Source organism: Sinocyclocheilus grahami, unplaced genomic scaffold (genome assembly GCF_001515645.1).
Source record: "Sinocyclocheilus grahami isolate Dianchi unplaced genomic scaffold, SAMN03320097.WGS_v1.1 scaffold575.1, whole genome shotgun sequence".
Taxonomy (NCBI): domain Eukaryota; kingdom Metazoa; phylum Chordata; class Actinopteri; order Cypriniformes; family Cyprinidae; genus Sinocyclocheilus; species Sinocyclocheilus grahami.
In genome coordinates, this window is record NW_015505754.1 from 331,933 (window position 1) to 349,613 (window position 17,681).

General features: G+C 34.7%; 1 protein-coding gene across 1 annotated transcript in view; it reads left to right on the plus strand.

Annotated features, from left to right (window-relative positions):
* LOC107556631 (uncharacterized) overlaps positions 1 to 17,681 on the plus strand; it is a 51,213-nt gene that overhangs the window by 21,471 nt on the left and 12,061 nt on the right. Inside the window, exon 5 of the mRNA XM_016239767.1 lies at positions 15,393 to 15,433. Coding sequence (XP_016095253.1) covers positions 15,393 to 15,433 — 41 coding nt within the window. The remainder of the gene's footprint in view (positions 1 to 15,392; positions 15,434 to 17,681) is intronic.

Here is a 17,681-nt window from a genome sequence, read left to right on the forward strand (position 1 = left end):
CCACATAAACCCTCTTGGGCTCTAAACACATGCTTTACTGGTAACCAAATTCACATTGATTTCTAATTCTACTCATATTGCAGTTTGAGCTGCTTTGTCTGTTTTTAATTATGAATTGGCTGATATTGGGAGGTGATCATATCAGGGCTTACTATATGTTTTCCAAATCAAACCATAAACTTTGGTTGGAATGTTATCAGTTATCATATAACATAATGAAATAAGTTCTAATGGTTGCTAAGTAGGTACAGTCTCAGAAAAGAATGTCCAAAAGCTGTCACTGGCACGGTACCCTTGCAAAAGGTACATCTTTGTACCATTTTTACCCCAAAAAGGTCCCTATTAGTATCTAAAGTGTAGATATCACCTAAATAGTATGCATTAGTACCTAAAGGTACCATTTAATTTAAGGTCCCATGAAATGCATTTTATTTTTCCCTAAATGCTGTGTTTTCCATTTGATTTTTTTTTTTTTTTTTTTTAGTTTTTGTTTAATTAATTAATATAAATTTAATACAAAAAATGGTGTCCATTGAAAATTAATTAATAAAACTTTAACAATTTAAGCAATCTTTTAAAATGTAACTAATTGAAAATATAACAATTTACAACAAAACATTGCATTTTTATTTTTTTAAAATGAGATGCCGCACAACAAAACTGTATAATTTTAATGGATTAAATATCTTGGATTTATGATATTCCTTAAAATTCTTCTTCTTATTATTATTATTACTTGAAGTACATTTTAGTATTAGTGATCGACTGATATTGATTTTTTTATAACCGATACCGATACCAATTATTTGCATGTTTATGTGCCCGATAACCGATATGCAGAACCGATATTTATTTACTGTTATAAAGTAAATAAATGACTGAGTGACGTAAGAACATACTTCACTTTGGTTTTTCCTCTTTTCAGTCATCTTTTTTTTTTTTTTTTTAAAGTGTTGAAAATTAGCAGTCTTTCATGTTAAAATTAATGTTCATACTACAACAATAAAAAAACATTTTATAAAAAGCATCAACAGCAACAACACTAATTTTAACAATAAGAAAAATAAATGTCTAATGTTTTCAAATGGAGAAAATAAAGGACAGGATTCAAATCAACTTCATTTTAAACTACAGTTTTAGTAGATTTAGAAGCTGTTAAATAGCTACAGAATCAAGAATAATTCACTAGATAATGTTAATTCACTGAATAATATTCTCTGGAATATTGGAATATAACAAACAAAACATCGTATTTTATTGCATTTCTCAACTGGAATGTTATATCAGAATTATTAATAATGTTTTTGTCATTCTAGATTATGAAATGCCTGCTGACAGCGCGGTTTATCTATGCAGTTACACAGAACTATACTCAAACTGCGATCGCTCGTGGCGATAATAAATAATAAATTTCCATAGAGTTGTATTTATTTAGATGTTTATTAGCAAAATATTGATTATATAGTAAATGTTAATAAAATTTAGGGCATTTTAAACAAGTGAATCTTGTTAAAAGTTACATGCGGTGGCCGTGCTGGGGCATTTCCTGAGCATCAACCCGGTGAGTGAACAGCAATATGAAAGCGGCTTCACGAGACTAATGATGAGCAAATATACAACAGAAAGCGAATTAAATTCAGCGCTTTTATTTCCAACATGCGCTCATTCATGGCTGCATATTTAATTCAGGAAAAGTTACGTCTTTATTGGGAGAGGATCTTGACGGATTATCTACGTGACTCTGACTTCACGAGATTAATGATGAGCATAGACAACAGAGAGAATTCAATTCAGCGCTTTTATTTCCAACATGCGCTCATTCATGGCTGCATATTTAATTCAGGAAAAGTTACTGTATTATTTAACTCATGCAAAGTTACGTCTTTATTGGGAGAGGATCTTGATGGATTATCTACGTGACTCTGACTTCACGAGATTAATGATGAGCATAGACAACAGATAGAATTCAATTCAGCGCTTTTATTTCCAACATGCGCTCATTCATGGCTGCATATTTAATTCAGGAAAAGTTACGTCTTTATTGGGACAGGACTTGACGGATTATTTTACATGACTCCGTGAGTTGGTCTCTATTTCTTTGAGCCAAACTGCATAAACTACTTATCAGGCATTTATGTAATGCATCTAATTTGTGTATAAATGGCTGTTATGTTAAATAAAGTTTACTAACTACAGCAAATCAAGTACCTGCACCATGCCGTTGTTGTTGTCTTGTCTCCCCTCAGATGCACTGCAATGGCGATCCTGCGCGCAATTCTCAAAACACCCACAAGATGGCGGCGTTTATCGGTGAATCCGATATTACAAAACCGATATTCGATTATGGTACAATGCTTAAATATCATGAAAATATAGGTAAATCGATATATCGGTCGATCTCTATTTAGTATACAATAGTAATATATTTCTGTCATAATTTCTTCAACTTAAAACAGATAGTACGGTAGTTTTTCTCAAATGATGGGGTGAAAAGCTTGTGAAATGACTCGGAGCAGCTCTGAAGATGACGTTCATGTCTTCATATATTGAGATTTTAATATTGCATTTTAATATTCATAGTTGTTTCAACACTATTTTAAGACCAGTTTCATCCTGCTAAAATGCTACTGTAATTCTTCATATGAATTGGTAACACTTTAGGGACCAATTCTCACTATTAACTAGTTGCTTATTAGCAAGCAAATTACTAGCATATTGGCTTTTGATTAGTACTTATAAAGCACATATTAATGCCTTATTCTGCATAACCATATTCTAGATCTCTTAATCCGACCCCATACCTAAACTTAACAACTACCTTACTAATTATTAATAAGCAGCAAATGAGGAGTTTGAGGCAAAAGTCATAGTTAATAGTTAGTTCATAGTGAGAATTGTCCCCAAACTAAAGTGTGACCATTGTTTCTATTGATTCACTGGGCTTAGGAAAAGTTTTTTTTTCTTCATGATGCATGAGGCTTTTCCACGCTGTCGCTTTCTACCTGATGACAGACGCTGATATGTCTGAGATGGACAGAGAGAGGCTGAACTGGACCATGTCCTCATGTCCCACATGTCTTTGACACTGATAACACGCACACACGGTGTCCATGAATCACTCACAGCAGCAGACAAACGGGCATTAGACAGCAGACAGCTCTCAACACTGTCTGATACATTGTCTCTGTGTGTGTGTGTGTGTGTGTTTATCTTATTTTTTTATATTTTCTTATTATATAATACTTTTATAGAGGCTTTAAAAAATTCCAAAGTTTCTGTGTTTGAAATTAGTGTCAGAAACATTTTGTTTGTTTGTTTATTTATAGTCCGTTTCTGTTTAGTTTGTCATTCTATACATATACACGAGAACAAAATTTGTTTAAGTTCAGAAGCGTATCCATAAAATCAACATACAATACTACAAAGCGAATACTAAATATACAATAAGTTAAGAATAACTAACTTATTTATTTAAAATACTTTTATTGGAGCATTTTAGCACTTTTTAGAAGTTTTTTTCTATGTTTCCCAATGTTTTTATGTTTGAAATGTCAATTTCTTAAAATAATTTTTTTATAGTGAAATGTTTATTTATTTATTTTTAAAATACATTTATAGGAGCATTTTTAAAAAGAAAAAAACTTTTCCGAAGTTTTTTTTTTCAATGTTTTCCAATGTTTCTATGTTTAAATCAGCGTCAGAAACATTTTTCTTAATTTACTGAAATGTTTGTTTACTTTATTAATTTATTTAGATTTTTTTAAATTAAGAAAATATTTTTAGAGACATTTGTAACCTTTTTTTTTAAGTGGCTATTTTTCCCAAATATATTCTAGAATATAATATATTGAAATATATCAAATGCTATTACAGGTTTGCCCCACTTAAATATCTGGGGCTTTAGACACTTCAGCAGCATTTTTCCACCAAACTCAGTTAATTTCAGATAGTTAGCGTGTGAACATCTGATCAAATGTCATGCTAATTCAAACTTAAATGTAAATGTAGTGACGTGTGTCAGGGTGTACGTCTCAATATGTGTATATGAGTGTGTATGAATATATGTGTGTGTGTGTGTGTTGGCATAATCCCGTTCAGGAAACAGGTATTCTGGGCTGCTGGCTTCTATTTATTCACACGGACACTCAAAGGCCGCCGTAAGCCTCCATTAAGACAGGAATGGAATGTATTGAGACCTGTCCACACACACACACATGCGCTTTCAAATTTCCATGGAGCAGGTTCCTGCATTGGTGTAGGTGAATGCTTCTCTGCTGCTAACTTTGGAGTGCTTAAATATTCCAGTATAAAAACACATTAGCGTCGACTACACACGCACATGCGCACATCGACCTGCACATGCATCGCACAACACTGAACACACAACATACATGTTCCCGTTTGAAGTGCATTAATATTTCTCTGTTATCACACACACACACACAGGTGTGTGTCCATTCATAGACCGGGCTCTCGCCATCTCAAATCCCTCAGATTCCAGGGTCTGATCCGGGTCTCAGCGGGACATTAAAGTTTTTTCCGCTCTGGAATTTTGGGGAAATTATATTCATGTTGTGCAGCGATAGCGTCAGTGTTGCGAGCGCTCTGATTGGCTGTGGCTCTCTCCGTCTGCTGTAAGAGCGATAGAGGGATGTGGAGTGAGTGGAAAGTTAGCAGCAGTGGACGGCTGGGAGATGAAAGGATGGCTAAAGCCAGGATGGAGGGGTTGACGGAGAGCTGCTGCAGGGAAAGAGTGAGAGAGAGAGAGGGTTGATATCTCTTTATCCCTGGCGTCTGGTGCGCGGCACTTTGTTCTGGACGTGTGTCTGCGTGTGAGGAACAGCTCAGTGGCACCACACCCCTGAGATGATACAATAATAGTACAGTAGATTTATTGGACATAATATAATATAAAAGTAGGGATGTCCATTGATTAAACATTTTAATCAAACTAAATTCAAACATGATGATTAATTAATCCAATTCAACATAATTAGTCACATATATCAATGACCATTTTACAAATTAACAGGCATTTTGTGATTAATTTGTATCACATGACAAATGCACAAAATAAAACACTAAAATAGTTATTTTATTTCAGTTAGTTGCAAAGGCAACTTTTCTAATTTTCGTTTAGTTTCAGTAACTAAATAAACTTAAATGTAGTAAAGATATAATCTAATACAAATGACAAAAATGCATTAAATAAAATATTTTATTTTATTTAAAATAAACTTATTTTATCTAGTTTTAGTTGTTTTATTTCAGCTAACTGTTCTCTTTTGTCATTAAATTTAAGTTGAAGTACTAAAATAAACTAAACCAAATAAATTAAAACTTAAAAATGATAGTCATTTAAAAAACAAACAAAAACTAATAAAGATTGCAAAAACACAACAAAATAGAAAATATAGAAATACAAAATGTTTTATTAAAAAACTATAACAGTATATAAATGATACTAAAATAACACTGCCTGGTGAGAGACTGTAAATTTAAAAGTGAATATTTGCTAAAAATTTATTTTGACCATGTTTATTAGATACATAATTAAAGTATTTAAATGTCAAACAACGTTAAAAAGAAAAGTTATGCTGTTAAACATATTAATGTTTAATGTAATTTATCATTGGTAGTCCTGCTGTTTATTCACCATTGAATCTAACTAAAACTAAAGTGAAATTGAAAACATTTTCAGAGCTGTAGAAACACAGATGTGCTCTCACACACTCCGTCACTGTCTTTTTCATTAGTGCAAGACTCATTGAGGTCACTGAGCGCGATCGCAGTTTCGCAGGTTCAGTTACAAACAGACGGCCAGTAAAGGAGAGAGAGACTGATGCTGTGGTGATGCAACTTTAGACCTGTGTGTTTCCCATAGACCCCCCCCCCCTCAGCTTTCTCACACACACACACACACACACACACACACACACACACACACGGGGAAGGTTTGAGGTGGCGCCCCGACCCCTTTATTTATTAGCTCTGCTGAGCTGTGGAGTCTTTGGTATTTTCTTCCGAAATGCCATGCATGTGTGAGTGCATTTACGTCCGTGTGTGTGTGTGTGTGTGTGTGTGTGTGTCTGAGTTTTTTTTTGTGCGCTCAGGCTTCAGGTATTCGTCAGGTTCAGATTTTAGATCACTTCACCAACCATGACGCAGAAATAAACAGCACTGGAGAACAGATTAACAGGCTTTAGTTGATCTTTCCTACATGCCTGTTTTATTAATGTTACTTCTTGGTTTAAAATCATAAAATGCTACTTTTTCCATTTTTATTTTTTTTATGTTATTTTAATCTAATTATTTATATTATTTTTAATCTTTCTAACTAGCAGTTCAGAAATTACACAGCCATAAACCATGATTTGCTACTTGTTAATTGGTCGCAGATAGTAACGGGGGAGGGACATTCTCATTCTAACGCATTTGATTGGACAGAAATCCGTGCAGTCCAGGATGAGTCATCAATATATTAAATCTGTTATTTAAAGCTGAACTGGACCATGTCCTCATGTCCCACATGTCTTTGACACTGATAACACGCACACACGGTGTCCATGAATCACTCACAGCAGCAGACAAACGGGCATTAGACAGCAGACAGCTCTCAACACTGTCTGATACATTGTCTCTGTGTGTGTGTGTGTGTGTGTTTATCTTATTTTTTTATATTTTCTTATTATATAATACTTTTATAGAGGCTTTAAAAAATTCCAAAGTTTCTGTGTTTGAAATTAGTGTCAGAAACATTTTGTTTGTTTGTTTATTTATAGTCCGTTTCTGTTTAGTTTGTCATTCTATACATATACACGAGAACAAAATTTGTTTAAGTTCAGAAGCGTATCCATAAAATCAACATACAATACTACAAAGCGAATACTAAATATACAATAAGTTAAGAATAACTAACTTATTTATTTAAAATACTTTTATTGGAGCATTTTAGCACTTTTTAGAAGTTTTTTTCTATGTTTCCCAATGTTTTTATGTTTGAAATGTCAATTTCTTAAAATAATTTTTTTATAGTGAAATGTTTATTTATTTATTTTTAAAATACATTTATAGGAGCATTTTTAAAAAGAAAAAAACTTTTCCGAAGTTTTTTTTTCAATGTTTTCCAATGTTTCTATGTTTAAATCAGCGTCAGAAACATTTTTCTTAATTTACTGAAATGTTTGTTTACTTTATTAATTTATTTAGATTTTTTTAAATTAAGAAAATATTTTTAGAGACATTTGTAACCTTTTTTTTTAAGTGGCTATTTTTCCCAAATATATTCTAGAATATAATATATTGAAATATATCAAATGCTATTACAGGTTTGCCCCACTTAAATATCTGGGGCTTTAGACACTTCAGCAGCATTTTTCCACCAAACTCAGTTAATTTCAGATAGTTAGCGTGTGAACATCTGATCAAATGTCATGCTAATTCAAACTTAAATGTAAATGTAGTGACGTGTGTCAGGGTGTACGTCTCAATATGTGTATATGAGTGTGTATGAATATATGTGTGTGTGTGTGTGTTGGCATAATCCCGTTCAGGAAACAGGTATTCTGGGCTGCTGGCTTCTATTTATTCACACGGACACTCAAAGGCCGCCGTAAGCCTCCATTAAGACAGGAATGGAATGTATTGAAACCTGTCTACACACACACACACACACACACACACACACACAGACAGACATGCGCTTGCAAATTTCCATGGAGCAGGTCCCTACATTGGCGTAGGTGAAAGCTGCTCTGCTGCTAACTTTAGAGCGCTTAAATATTCCAGCATAAAAACACATTAGCATGGACTACACAGATACACAGATACACACACACACATCAACCTGCACATGCATCGCACAGCACCAAACACACAACATACATTTTCCCATTTAAAGTGCATTAATATTTCTCTGTTATCACACACACATATACACAAACACACACACACACACAGGTGTGTCCATTCATAGACTGGGCTCTCGCCGTCTCAAATCCCTCAGATTCCAGGGTCTGATCCGGGTCTCAGCGGGACATTAAAGTTTTTTCCGCTCTGGAATTTTGGGGAAATTATATTCATGTTGTGCAGCGATAGCGTCAGTGTTGCGAGCGCTCTGATTGGCTGTGGCTCTCTCCGTCTGCTGTAAGAGCGATAGAGGGATGTGGAGTGAGTGGAAAGTTAGCAGCAGTGGACGGCTGGGAGATGAAAGGATGGCTAAAGCCAGGATGGAGGGGTTGACGGAGAGCTGCTGCAGGGAAAGAGTGAGAGAGAGAGAGGGTTGATATCTCTTTATCCCTGGCGTCTGGTGCGCGGCGCTTTGTTCTGGACGTGTGTCTGCGTGTGAGGAACAGCTCAGTGGCACCACACCCCTGAGATGATACAATAATAGTACAGTAGATGTCCATTGATTAAACATTTTAATCAAACTAAATTCAAACATGATGATTAATTAATCCAATTCAACATAATTAGTCACATATATCAATGACCATTTTACAAATTAACAGGCATTTTGTGATTAATTTGTATCACATGACAAATGCACAAAATAAAACACTAAAATAGTTATTTTATTTCAGTTAGTTGCAAAGGCAACTTTTCTAATTTTCGTTTAGTTTCAGTAACTAAATAAACTTAAATGTAGTAAAGATATAATCTAATACAAATGACAAAAATGCATTAAATAAAATATTTTATTTTATTTAAAATAAACTTATTTTATCTAGTTTTAGTTGTTTTATTTCAGCTAACTGTTCTCTTTTGTCATTAAATTTAAGTTGAAGTACTAAAATAAACTAAACCAAATAAATTAAAACTTAAAAATGATAGTCATTTAAAAAACAAACAAAAACTAATAAAGATTGCAAAAACACAACAAAATAGAAAATATAGAAATACAAAATGTTTTATTAAAAAACTATAACAGTATATAAATGATACTAAAATAACACTGCCTGGTGAGAGACTGTAAATTTAAAAGTGAATATTTGCTATTTTGACCATTTGACCATGTTTATTAGATACATAATTAAAGTATTTAAATGTCAAACAACGTTAAAAAGAAAAGTTATGCATATTAATGTATTAATGTTTAATGTAATTTATCATTGGTAGTCCTGCTGTTTATTCACCATTGAATCTAACTAAAACTAAAGTGAAATTGAAAACATTTTCAGAGCTGTAGAAACACAGATGTGCTCTCACACACTCCGTCACTGTCTTTTTCATTAGTGCAAGACTCATTGAGGTCACTGAGCGCGATCGCAGTTTCGCAGGTTCAGTTACAAACAGACGGCCAGTAAAGGAGAGAGAGACTGATGCTGTGGTGATGCAACTTTAGACCTGTGTGTTTCCCATAGACCCCCCCCCCCCCGGCTTTTTCCCCCCACACACACACACCCCCACCACCACCCCCACACACACAGGGAAGGTTTGAGGTGGCGCCCCGACCTCTTTATTTATTAGCTCTGCTGAGCTGTGGAGTCTTTGGTATTTTCTTCCGAAATGCCATGCATGTGTGAGTGCATTTACGTCCGTGTGTGTGTGTGTGTGTGTGTGTGTGTGTCTGAGTTTTTTTTTGTGCGCTCAGGCTTCAGGTATTCGTCAGGTTCAGATTTTAGATCACTTCACCAACCATGACGCAGAAATAAACAGCACTGGAGAACAGATTAACAGGCTTTAGTTGATCTTTCCTACATGCCTGTTTTATTAATGTTACTTCTTGGTTTAAAATCATAAAATGCTACTTTTTCCATTTTTATTTTTTTTATGTTATTTTAATCTAATTATTTATATTATTTTTAATCTTTCTAACTAGCAGTTCAGAAATTACACAGCCATAAACCATGATTTGCTACTTGTTAATTGGTCGCAGATAGTAACGGGGGAGGGACATTCTCATTCTAACGCATTTGATTGGACAGAAATCCGTGCAGTCCAGGATGAGTCATCAATATATTAAATCTGTTATTTAAAATTTTTTAAACATGACTATGTGCTTAAAATAACATTTAGGAGTACACTAGCATATCAATGTGACCAAAAAGTTAACGGACACAAACTAAAAGCCACTAAATTCTAGATTTAATATCATGGTGTTTCTAATATTATGTTTTATTTGTACAGTTGAAATAAAGGGAGTAATAAAGATGGGAATCAAAGTCTTTTTGGCTTGTAACATGTTGATCGTCCGATAATTCGGCTCAGATATTGAGTGCGGTTTGTTGTTGTGCATGTCTGCGTTTATGTGAGTGTTTTTGTGTCTGACTGCGGCACGTAAACAAACCAAATACCGTGGGAACGGAGAGGTGTGAAGAGCGTCTCTCTCTCTCTCTCTCTCTTTTACTCGGACTCTCGGTCTGTCTCAATGTCTGGCTCCCGACTCCAAACCAAAATGAGTTTTCCTCTTGTGTCAGCAAATAATCGGAGATCGCTACTAACCCTGCGCGAGCCTATCAGACACACACACGCACGCACACACGCACGCATGCTGGCTAAAGCAAACACGTCAACAAATCAGAGCTTTCACATATTCAACAGTCCTCAGGATCAGTTCACTTGAGTTTATTTAGGTATTGATGTCGTTTTACTACAGTTTCTTTACTGGGACTTATGAGGCTGTTTTTCAGGTATTTCATTTAGATGTTTTAAATGTTGTGCACAGATTGAAATATTAGAAATGTAATAATATATAGAAATATTCACAGATAAATATTTTTTACTGATCTTCAACTTATGATGGATCTTTCTCTTATGGATCTTAAAATGATTTATGTCAAGTGTAATAAAATTTAAGTATGTTCCTAGAATATACATGTTTCTAAAAACCCAAAATCAACCCTAAAATCAAATAAAATTTTAATATAAAAATATTATATAGAGAGATTATTTTTTCGGATTGGTCGAGACACTGCTGCCATGGCAACCTCAGCAGGCATCGCTTCCCTCCTATAGACACACAAATACACACTCGATTTGTGCTTGTGTTTTAGGTGGATTAACCAGGAAGCCTGACTGGAAACTGGAATAGACTTGTCATGTGACTTTGCCTTTCAGAATGACTTTTCTAGTGTAGAAATTTGTGAATAATATAATGACGTTTTGTACTTTTTATTTTTTAGGGCCTTTAAAATTGCGATTTCCAGTCCTGCAAAAATGTTAACATTTTCTATAGTGAATGTGAATTTTCCTGTTCATGCATGGAGGTTTATAAAGCTTGATCTGTTTAAATCTAAATTCTAAATGATAATAGTAATTTTTGCATTTTTAAATGCTGCAGATAAAATCATGAACTCGTGAGTAATCGTTCTAAAACAAGGAAAAGTCATGAATATTGTTCAAAAAGTGTGAAAACTATTTTTTTTCCTAAAAAGCTATTATCTCTAAAAACGTCATTATTAATTAGTATATTATTGTGATTATTTGTTAATGCATCAAATATTCTTTCACAGTTAAAAATCTAATATTCTGTAAATTGTATATGCATGTAAAGTGCATATATTTTTTAATGCGTATACATATAAAATATGTAAACGTACATTTAGTAGAGAAGTATATTTGAAGAGTGTTTAAATTATAAAATTAAAAATAATTGAAATATATTTTTATTTTCTAAAATAAGTCAATAAGATAATTTATAATAAGTGTATTATGATTGTCTGTTGGTGTATCTGTCATGAACTGCTCCGAGACGCAAAGACTGATGATCCAAACACAGTGTTTATTCAGAGTGTAATCCACAATTGTGATCCAAACACAGGCAAAAGTCATATACCAGCAAAACAGTCCAAACAATAACAAGAAACACAGAAAAGAGTAATCCAGGGGTGTATCCAGAAAGCACGGTTAACTTACCATCTTCTAAACCCTGAACTTTCAGTTGATTAACCCAAAACCTTGCTTACTCGAGGTATGTGGTTCCAAAAACGCATTCAGGAGTAAGTTCACTCAACCCAGAGTATATTCCTGGTTAAGACTCGAGACATTCTCAACAGAGCGATGAATCGATGAGTATGACTATGACTATGGAAACGGACGCTAAGAAAAAGCGCGCCATGCTGTTTCTATCTTCTTTTGTTCAATGGTCATTTACATGCTCCATGCATATCGATGTTTGTGCAATCATTTAAATTTTTTTCCATTTAATCTTCAATCCTTGAGTATAAGAATTGTATCATTTGTTTGAGGCTAATTATATATTAAGTCATATCAGATATGTATTTTTATTATAGAAATACATTATAAAAAATGCCGACCAATGTGTGAGATGATAACATAAAAAGTAATAAATATATATAATATAATAAATTAAACATTACCTTGTCATAATAGTGTTCTATAATTTATACAGATAACCGTTATATAGGCTATGCCAATAAAATAAATATAACAATATCATATTAGAATAATATTACCTTGTTTATTACTTATATTAGCACTTTATAATTAACACATACATCAACGGACGCTAAGAAAAAGCGCGCCATGCTGTTTCTATCTTCTTTTGTTCAATGGTCATTTACATGCTCCATGCATATCGATGTTTGTGCAATCATTTAAATTTTTTTCCATTTAATCTTCAATCCTTGAGTATAAGAATTGTATCATTTGTTTGAGGCTAATTATATATTAAGTCATATCAGATATGTATTTTTATTATAGAAATACATTATAAAAAATGCCGACCAATGTGTGAGATGATAACATAAAAAGTAATAAATATATATAATATAATAAATTAAACATTACCTTGTCATAATAGTGTTCTATAATTTATACAGATAACCGTTATATAGGCTATGCCAATAAAATAAATATAACAATATCATATTAGAATAATATTACCTTATTTATTACTTATATTAGCACTTTATAATTAACACATACATCTATATATATATATATACCCAGGTATGTCACATAACCTACTTTCTGGAATACCCCCCAGAACAAACCAAGACATAACGGCTCAGAAATGCAGTACATGACACGCAAGACCTCACAATGAGTGATTGAATGAACCAGGCTATATATAGGGTTAGTAGACAGGGTTAACAAGACACAGGTGCAAACAATGAGTGCTGATGTGTCCAGGCAAAGGATTATGGGAAATTAAGTCCAAGACTGAGTGACAGAGCTATGGGATTGAGTGCCCTCTGGTGGTTATCAAGGGCACTCCTGCTGGTGATTGTGACAGTATCAAATATTCTTTCACAGTTAAAGGGGTCATTTGATGCTGCTAAAAAGAACATTATTTGGTGTAATGAAATGTTTATGCGGTTTAAGGTTCAAAAAACATTATTTTTCACATACTGTATATTATTGTTTCTCCACTATGCCCCGCCTTTCTGAAACGCGTTGATTTTTACAAAGCTCATCGGTCTGAAAAGCGAGGTGTGCTCTGATTGGCCAGCTATCCAGTGTGTTGTGATTGGCCGAATACCTCAAGCGTGTGACGGAAATGTTACGCCCCTCACCATACTGTGATGCCCTGTCCGGCCGGAGCGACGAGACAAAAACATTAAAACCCATTATAAACGAGGCATTTGTTGCATCCAGTGGGGACATAATTACGGATTATAATGACTTATACTGTCTTTTTACGCGTTGCATCGCGCCACGTAAACATAAAACCATGTCTGCATTTGTGATCGGAGAAATGACAAACAAGCGCTACTCTACACTGCTCAAAACTCACGTTTGAATCGAAGCTTCTGAAGGAATATTTGAAGAGCTGCTAATGATGCCGCTTTAACTAAATCAATGGAACAAAAGAGAAACGGCATCACATAAAAAGATAAACGAGTGAATCAGGAGCCGATGTGAACAAATCCAAATTTCATACCCGCTCACCTGCGCTGCTGCATTAACCAAATGTCAAATAAAAATAAATCCATGCAGGAAAAGTGACGGGTGATGTTCTAGGCAGTTTAAGGTCATTTCATATGGAGAATAAAACTAGTTAGTGAAACATTGATGATAGATTGATCAGAACCTGCTCACTAATGAGTAAAAGTGACGTGAAAAGTGACACTGAGCGGTTTTGTTGCACAAACACTAAGTGTGATGCGCCACTGACCTTTAGTTTAACTTTTATTGTTGCAACAATTAGTATTCAGCACCGTTTAGAACCTCCCTCTCTATCTCTCTCTCTCTCTCTCCCTCCCTCTCTCTCTCTCTCTCTCTCTCTCTCTCTCTCTCTTTTTCTGTTTACTGCACAGTTAGTGAAGCTTATCGCCTGGCAACCACAATTAAAGTACACCAAGTCAGCAATAGCAGAGAAACAGGCTGATAAAACACTAAAACACCTCCAGCAGCGAGAGCGAGACAGACGCTGTGTGTGTTTTAGTTTGTCTGTACCTGAAGTGAAGGAAAAGCGAGTGCGACAGGTGAAACTGGAACTGCACAGGTATGTGATTAGCAGAATGCCTGAGGACTGTGTGTGTGTGTGTGTTGAGTAGTTTTGTTTTTGCACTCAAATCACACTCGATGCGTGTCGACATGCTGTGTTGAGTGATGCTCTCAGTGAGAAGTTCTCATATGGTGGTTACGCTTTTGTCACAGCACTCGTTTGCGCTGATGAATGGCTAATTCGTGTGGTTTGAGGCTGCTGAGGTGTGAAAAGTCTGAACACTGGAGATGGTGTTCTGGGATTTCATTTGCTGTGATTGCGGCGCTTGATACTTGACTGTAGAAACGCGGTACTCACAGTGGCAGAGGAAGAACATCATCATCATCAGAGGTTAACAGGCGTATGAATAACTTTATATGAGTGAAGGTTTAAAATCATACTTTAGATGTCATAATTCAGTGTTTTTCTGTGTCAGAGACTCTGACAGGTGAAGGTCAGAATCACAGCGGTGATCATCCTGACTCCAGCTGTTAGCTTTGAAACAACCACACACCCTTTCAAATGTCACCACATCTGTCTGTCTGTCCATCCATCTGCCGCTCTATCTATCTGTCTGTCTGTCTGTCCGTCCATCCATCTGCCGCTCTATCTATCTATCTATCTCTGTCTGTCTCTCTGTCCGTCCGTTATTCAACTATCAATGGACGGACAGACGGACCTAGTACCTTGGTAGGGTACTAGAGACTATCTGACTGTGTGTGAACCAACTTATTTCACGGCTGCTTACCAAATTAATAAATAAATGGACATGAAATACTAATTTAAGTTTAAATTACTGGATTATGTGAGAAGAAAGTGAGACATATGTAGGAGTTGGTGGGTCAACTGATTTAGTGTGATTATTTGACCACAGAATGTTGTAATTGACCAATCAGAATCAAGTATTCCGGAGTGTAATAATCTGTTAAATGACTGCAGTGTTTAGAGATGACTGTATCTCTGTAACTTGGTGGTAACGTTGTGTTTGTGTGTGTTTCAGAGTCTGGGCTCCATCGACAGGAAGGGAACACAGCAGAGAAGGTAAGACACTTCTGCGTCACGCTCTCATTTGGGTGATGCCAGGGTTAAATATGCCATAATGAAACAGTCAAGTCATTGGGAATGTGTTTGACCTTAATTGGGCCTAGTGACCCACAGAACAGAGAGATAATCTAGTTTTAGCCAAACTGTAATCTAGAGTAAGCATTTATAATGCCAAACTGAATGCGATTATGTGTTAGTCTGAAGTGAGCATTTGCGAGAAAATTCACCAAAAGTGAGCTAAATTAGACATAAAGTAACTTTCCTTCGGGGTCGTCTTCAATTGGGTAGGTGTTTCTTTCTTTGTTTTTTGAATTTTAAAAATGTACAACATTTTCGGGGTACAGTTAGAATGTGTTTAGGGTTCACCTATAGTCAATTTAATTAGCTATATATATATATATATATATATATATATATACTACTGGTCAAAAGTTTGGGATCAGAACGATTTATAAGGTTTTTTAAAGGAGTCTCTTATGCTCATCAAGGCTGCATTTATTTGATCAAAAATACAGGAAAAACTGTAATATTGTGAAAAAGAGCATTTATTTAAAATAGAAATCGTTTCTAACAATATATACTACCGTTCAAAAGTTTGGGGTCCGTAAATTTTTATTCATTCTTTTTTTTTTTTTTTAAGAAATTAAAACTTTTTTTCAGCAAGGATGTGTTCAATTGTTAAGAAGTGATAGCAAAGATTTATATTGTTAGAAAATATTTATATTTTGAATAAATGCTTTTCTTTTTAACTTTTTATTCATCAAAGAATCCTGAAAAAAGTATTGCAGTTTCCAAAACAATATTTGGCAGCACAACGGTTGCCAGCATTGATAATTCTAATAATAAATCAGCATATTTGATTTCTTAAGGATCATGTGACACTTTATACTGGAGGTAATGGCTGATGGAAATTCAGCTTTGCATCACAGAAATAAATTATATTTAAAAGGATATTAAAATAGAAACCATTATTTTATATTATAATAACATTTTGCAAGATTACTGTTTTTTCTGTATTTTTGATCAAATAAATGCAGCCTTGATGAACATAAGAGACTTCTTTAAAAAACATTACAAGTCTTACTGATCCCAAACATTTGAACGGTAGTGTATATATTAGGGATGCCCGATACTGAGCTCCTGTACTCGTACTCGTTAAAATGCCCCGATACCAAACGCCGATACCACACAGCATGTGATAAGTGCCATATTCAGACAAAGCGGCGGCGCAGATGCGCGAGCTTGTCGAGTGAATATCCCTTTCTCACAGACATCACTGGAAAGCTTGTAGTTCGGTCGGATACGTCAAAAACAAGTAAGTAAAACAATGCACAAATTACTTAACGGTAGAGAGAGAGAGAGAGAGAGAGAGAGAGCGCGAGCGCGCACACTTCTGTTGTGTGATCTTTGATGTTCGCTCACTTAGCACACGCATCATTTGGATTAAAACTAAATCATAAAGATAAGACCATTCATAGGGTCATTCACTATAAATATCAATTATTTTCAACCTTAGGCATACACGACTTTCTGGCGAAAGTGAATCTAGCAGCCTGTGTGAAATGCGCTAGGCTGTACTATTCTGCATCAGTACAAATACCTGCACGCGTTGCACGTGTTTTGCTTGCTTGAGTGTTTCTGCATTATATGAGTGGCTTTGGAAAAAGACTTCTATTTCTGAAAATATCACAGTTAGGAGATTTATAACGAGTGGTTCCCTGCATTATTACAGCAAATTGCATGATTACAGTACTAAGCCACTGCAGTGGAGCAGCTCTAATGCTATTAAATTATAGATGATGTACCATAGAGCTAAAAAATGAACAGTGAAAGTAACAAAAACTCGTAAAATACATTGTAATGGGCATAATTAAGTGTGAAAATAACCAAAGGATATAGTCAAACCAAAAATTATTCAGAGACCAGATATTATATTTTTTTTACTAGTGGGTGCAGGACACTATAGTTCATTTATGTAAGTGAGGATAGCAAAATAAACTAAACTGTGATATATTATACCTAAAAATTCTTCATACAGTGGACTACCAGTAAAACTGATACAAATTTGGGACCAAAAATTATTCAGACCGAGTCTGGGAAAAAATTGAAGTTGAGGTTTGCATGAAGCTGGTTGACCGCATGCCCAGGAGACTACAGGCTGTCATTAAGGCTACGGGTCACCCGACAAAGTATTGATAGTTGTGTAAATATTGACAGCTGTCTGAATAATTTTTGGTTGATTGTA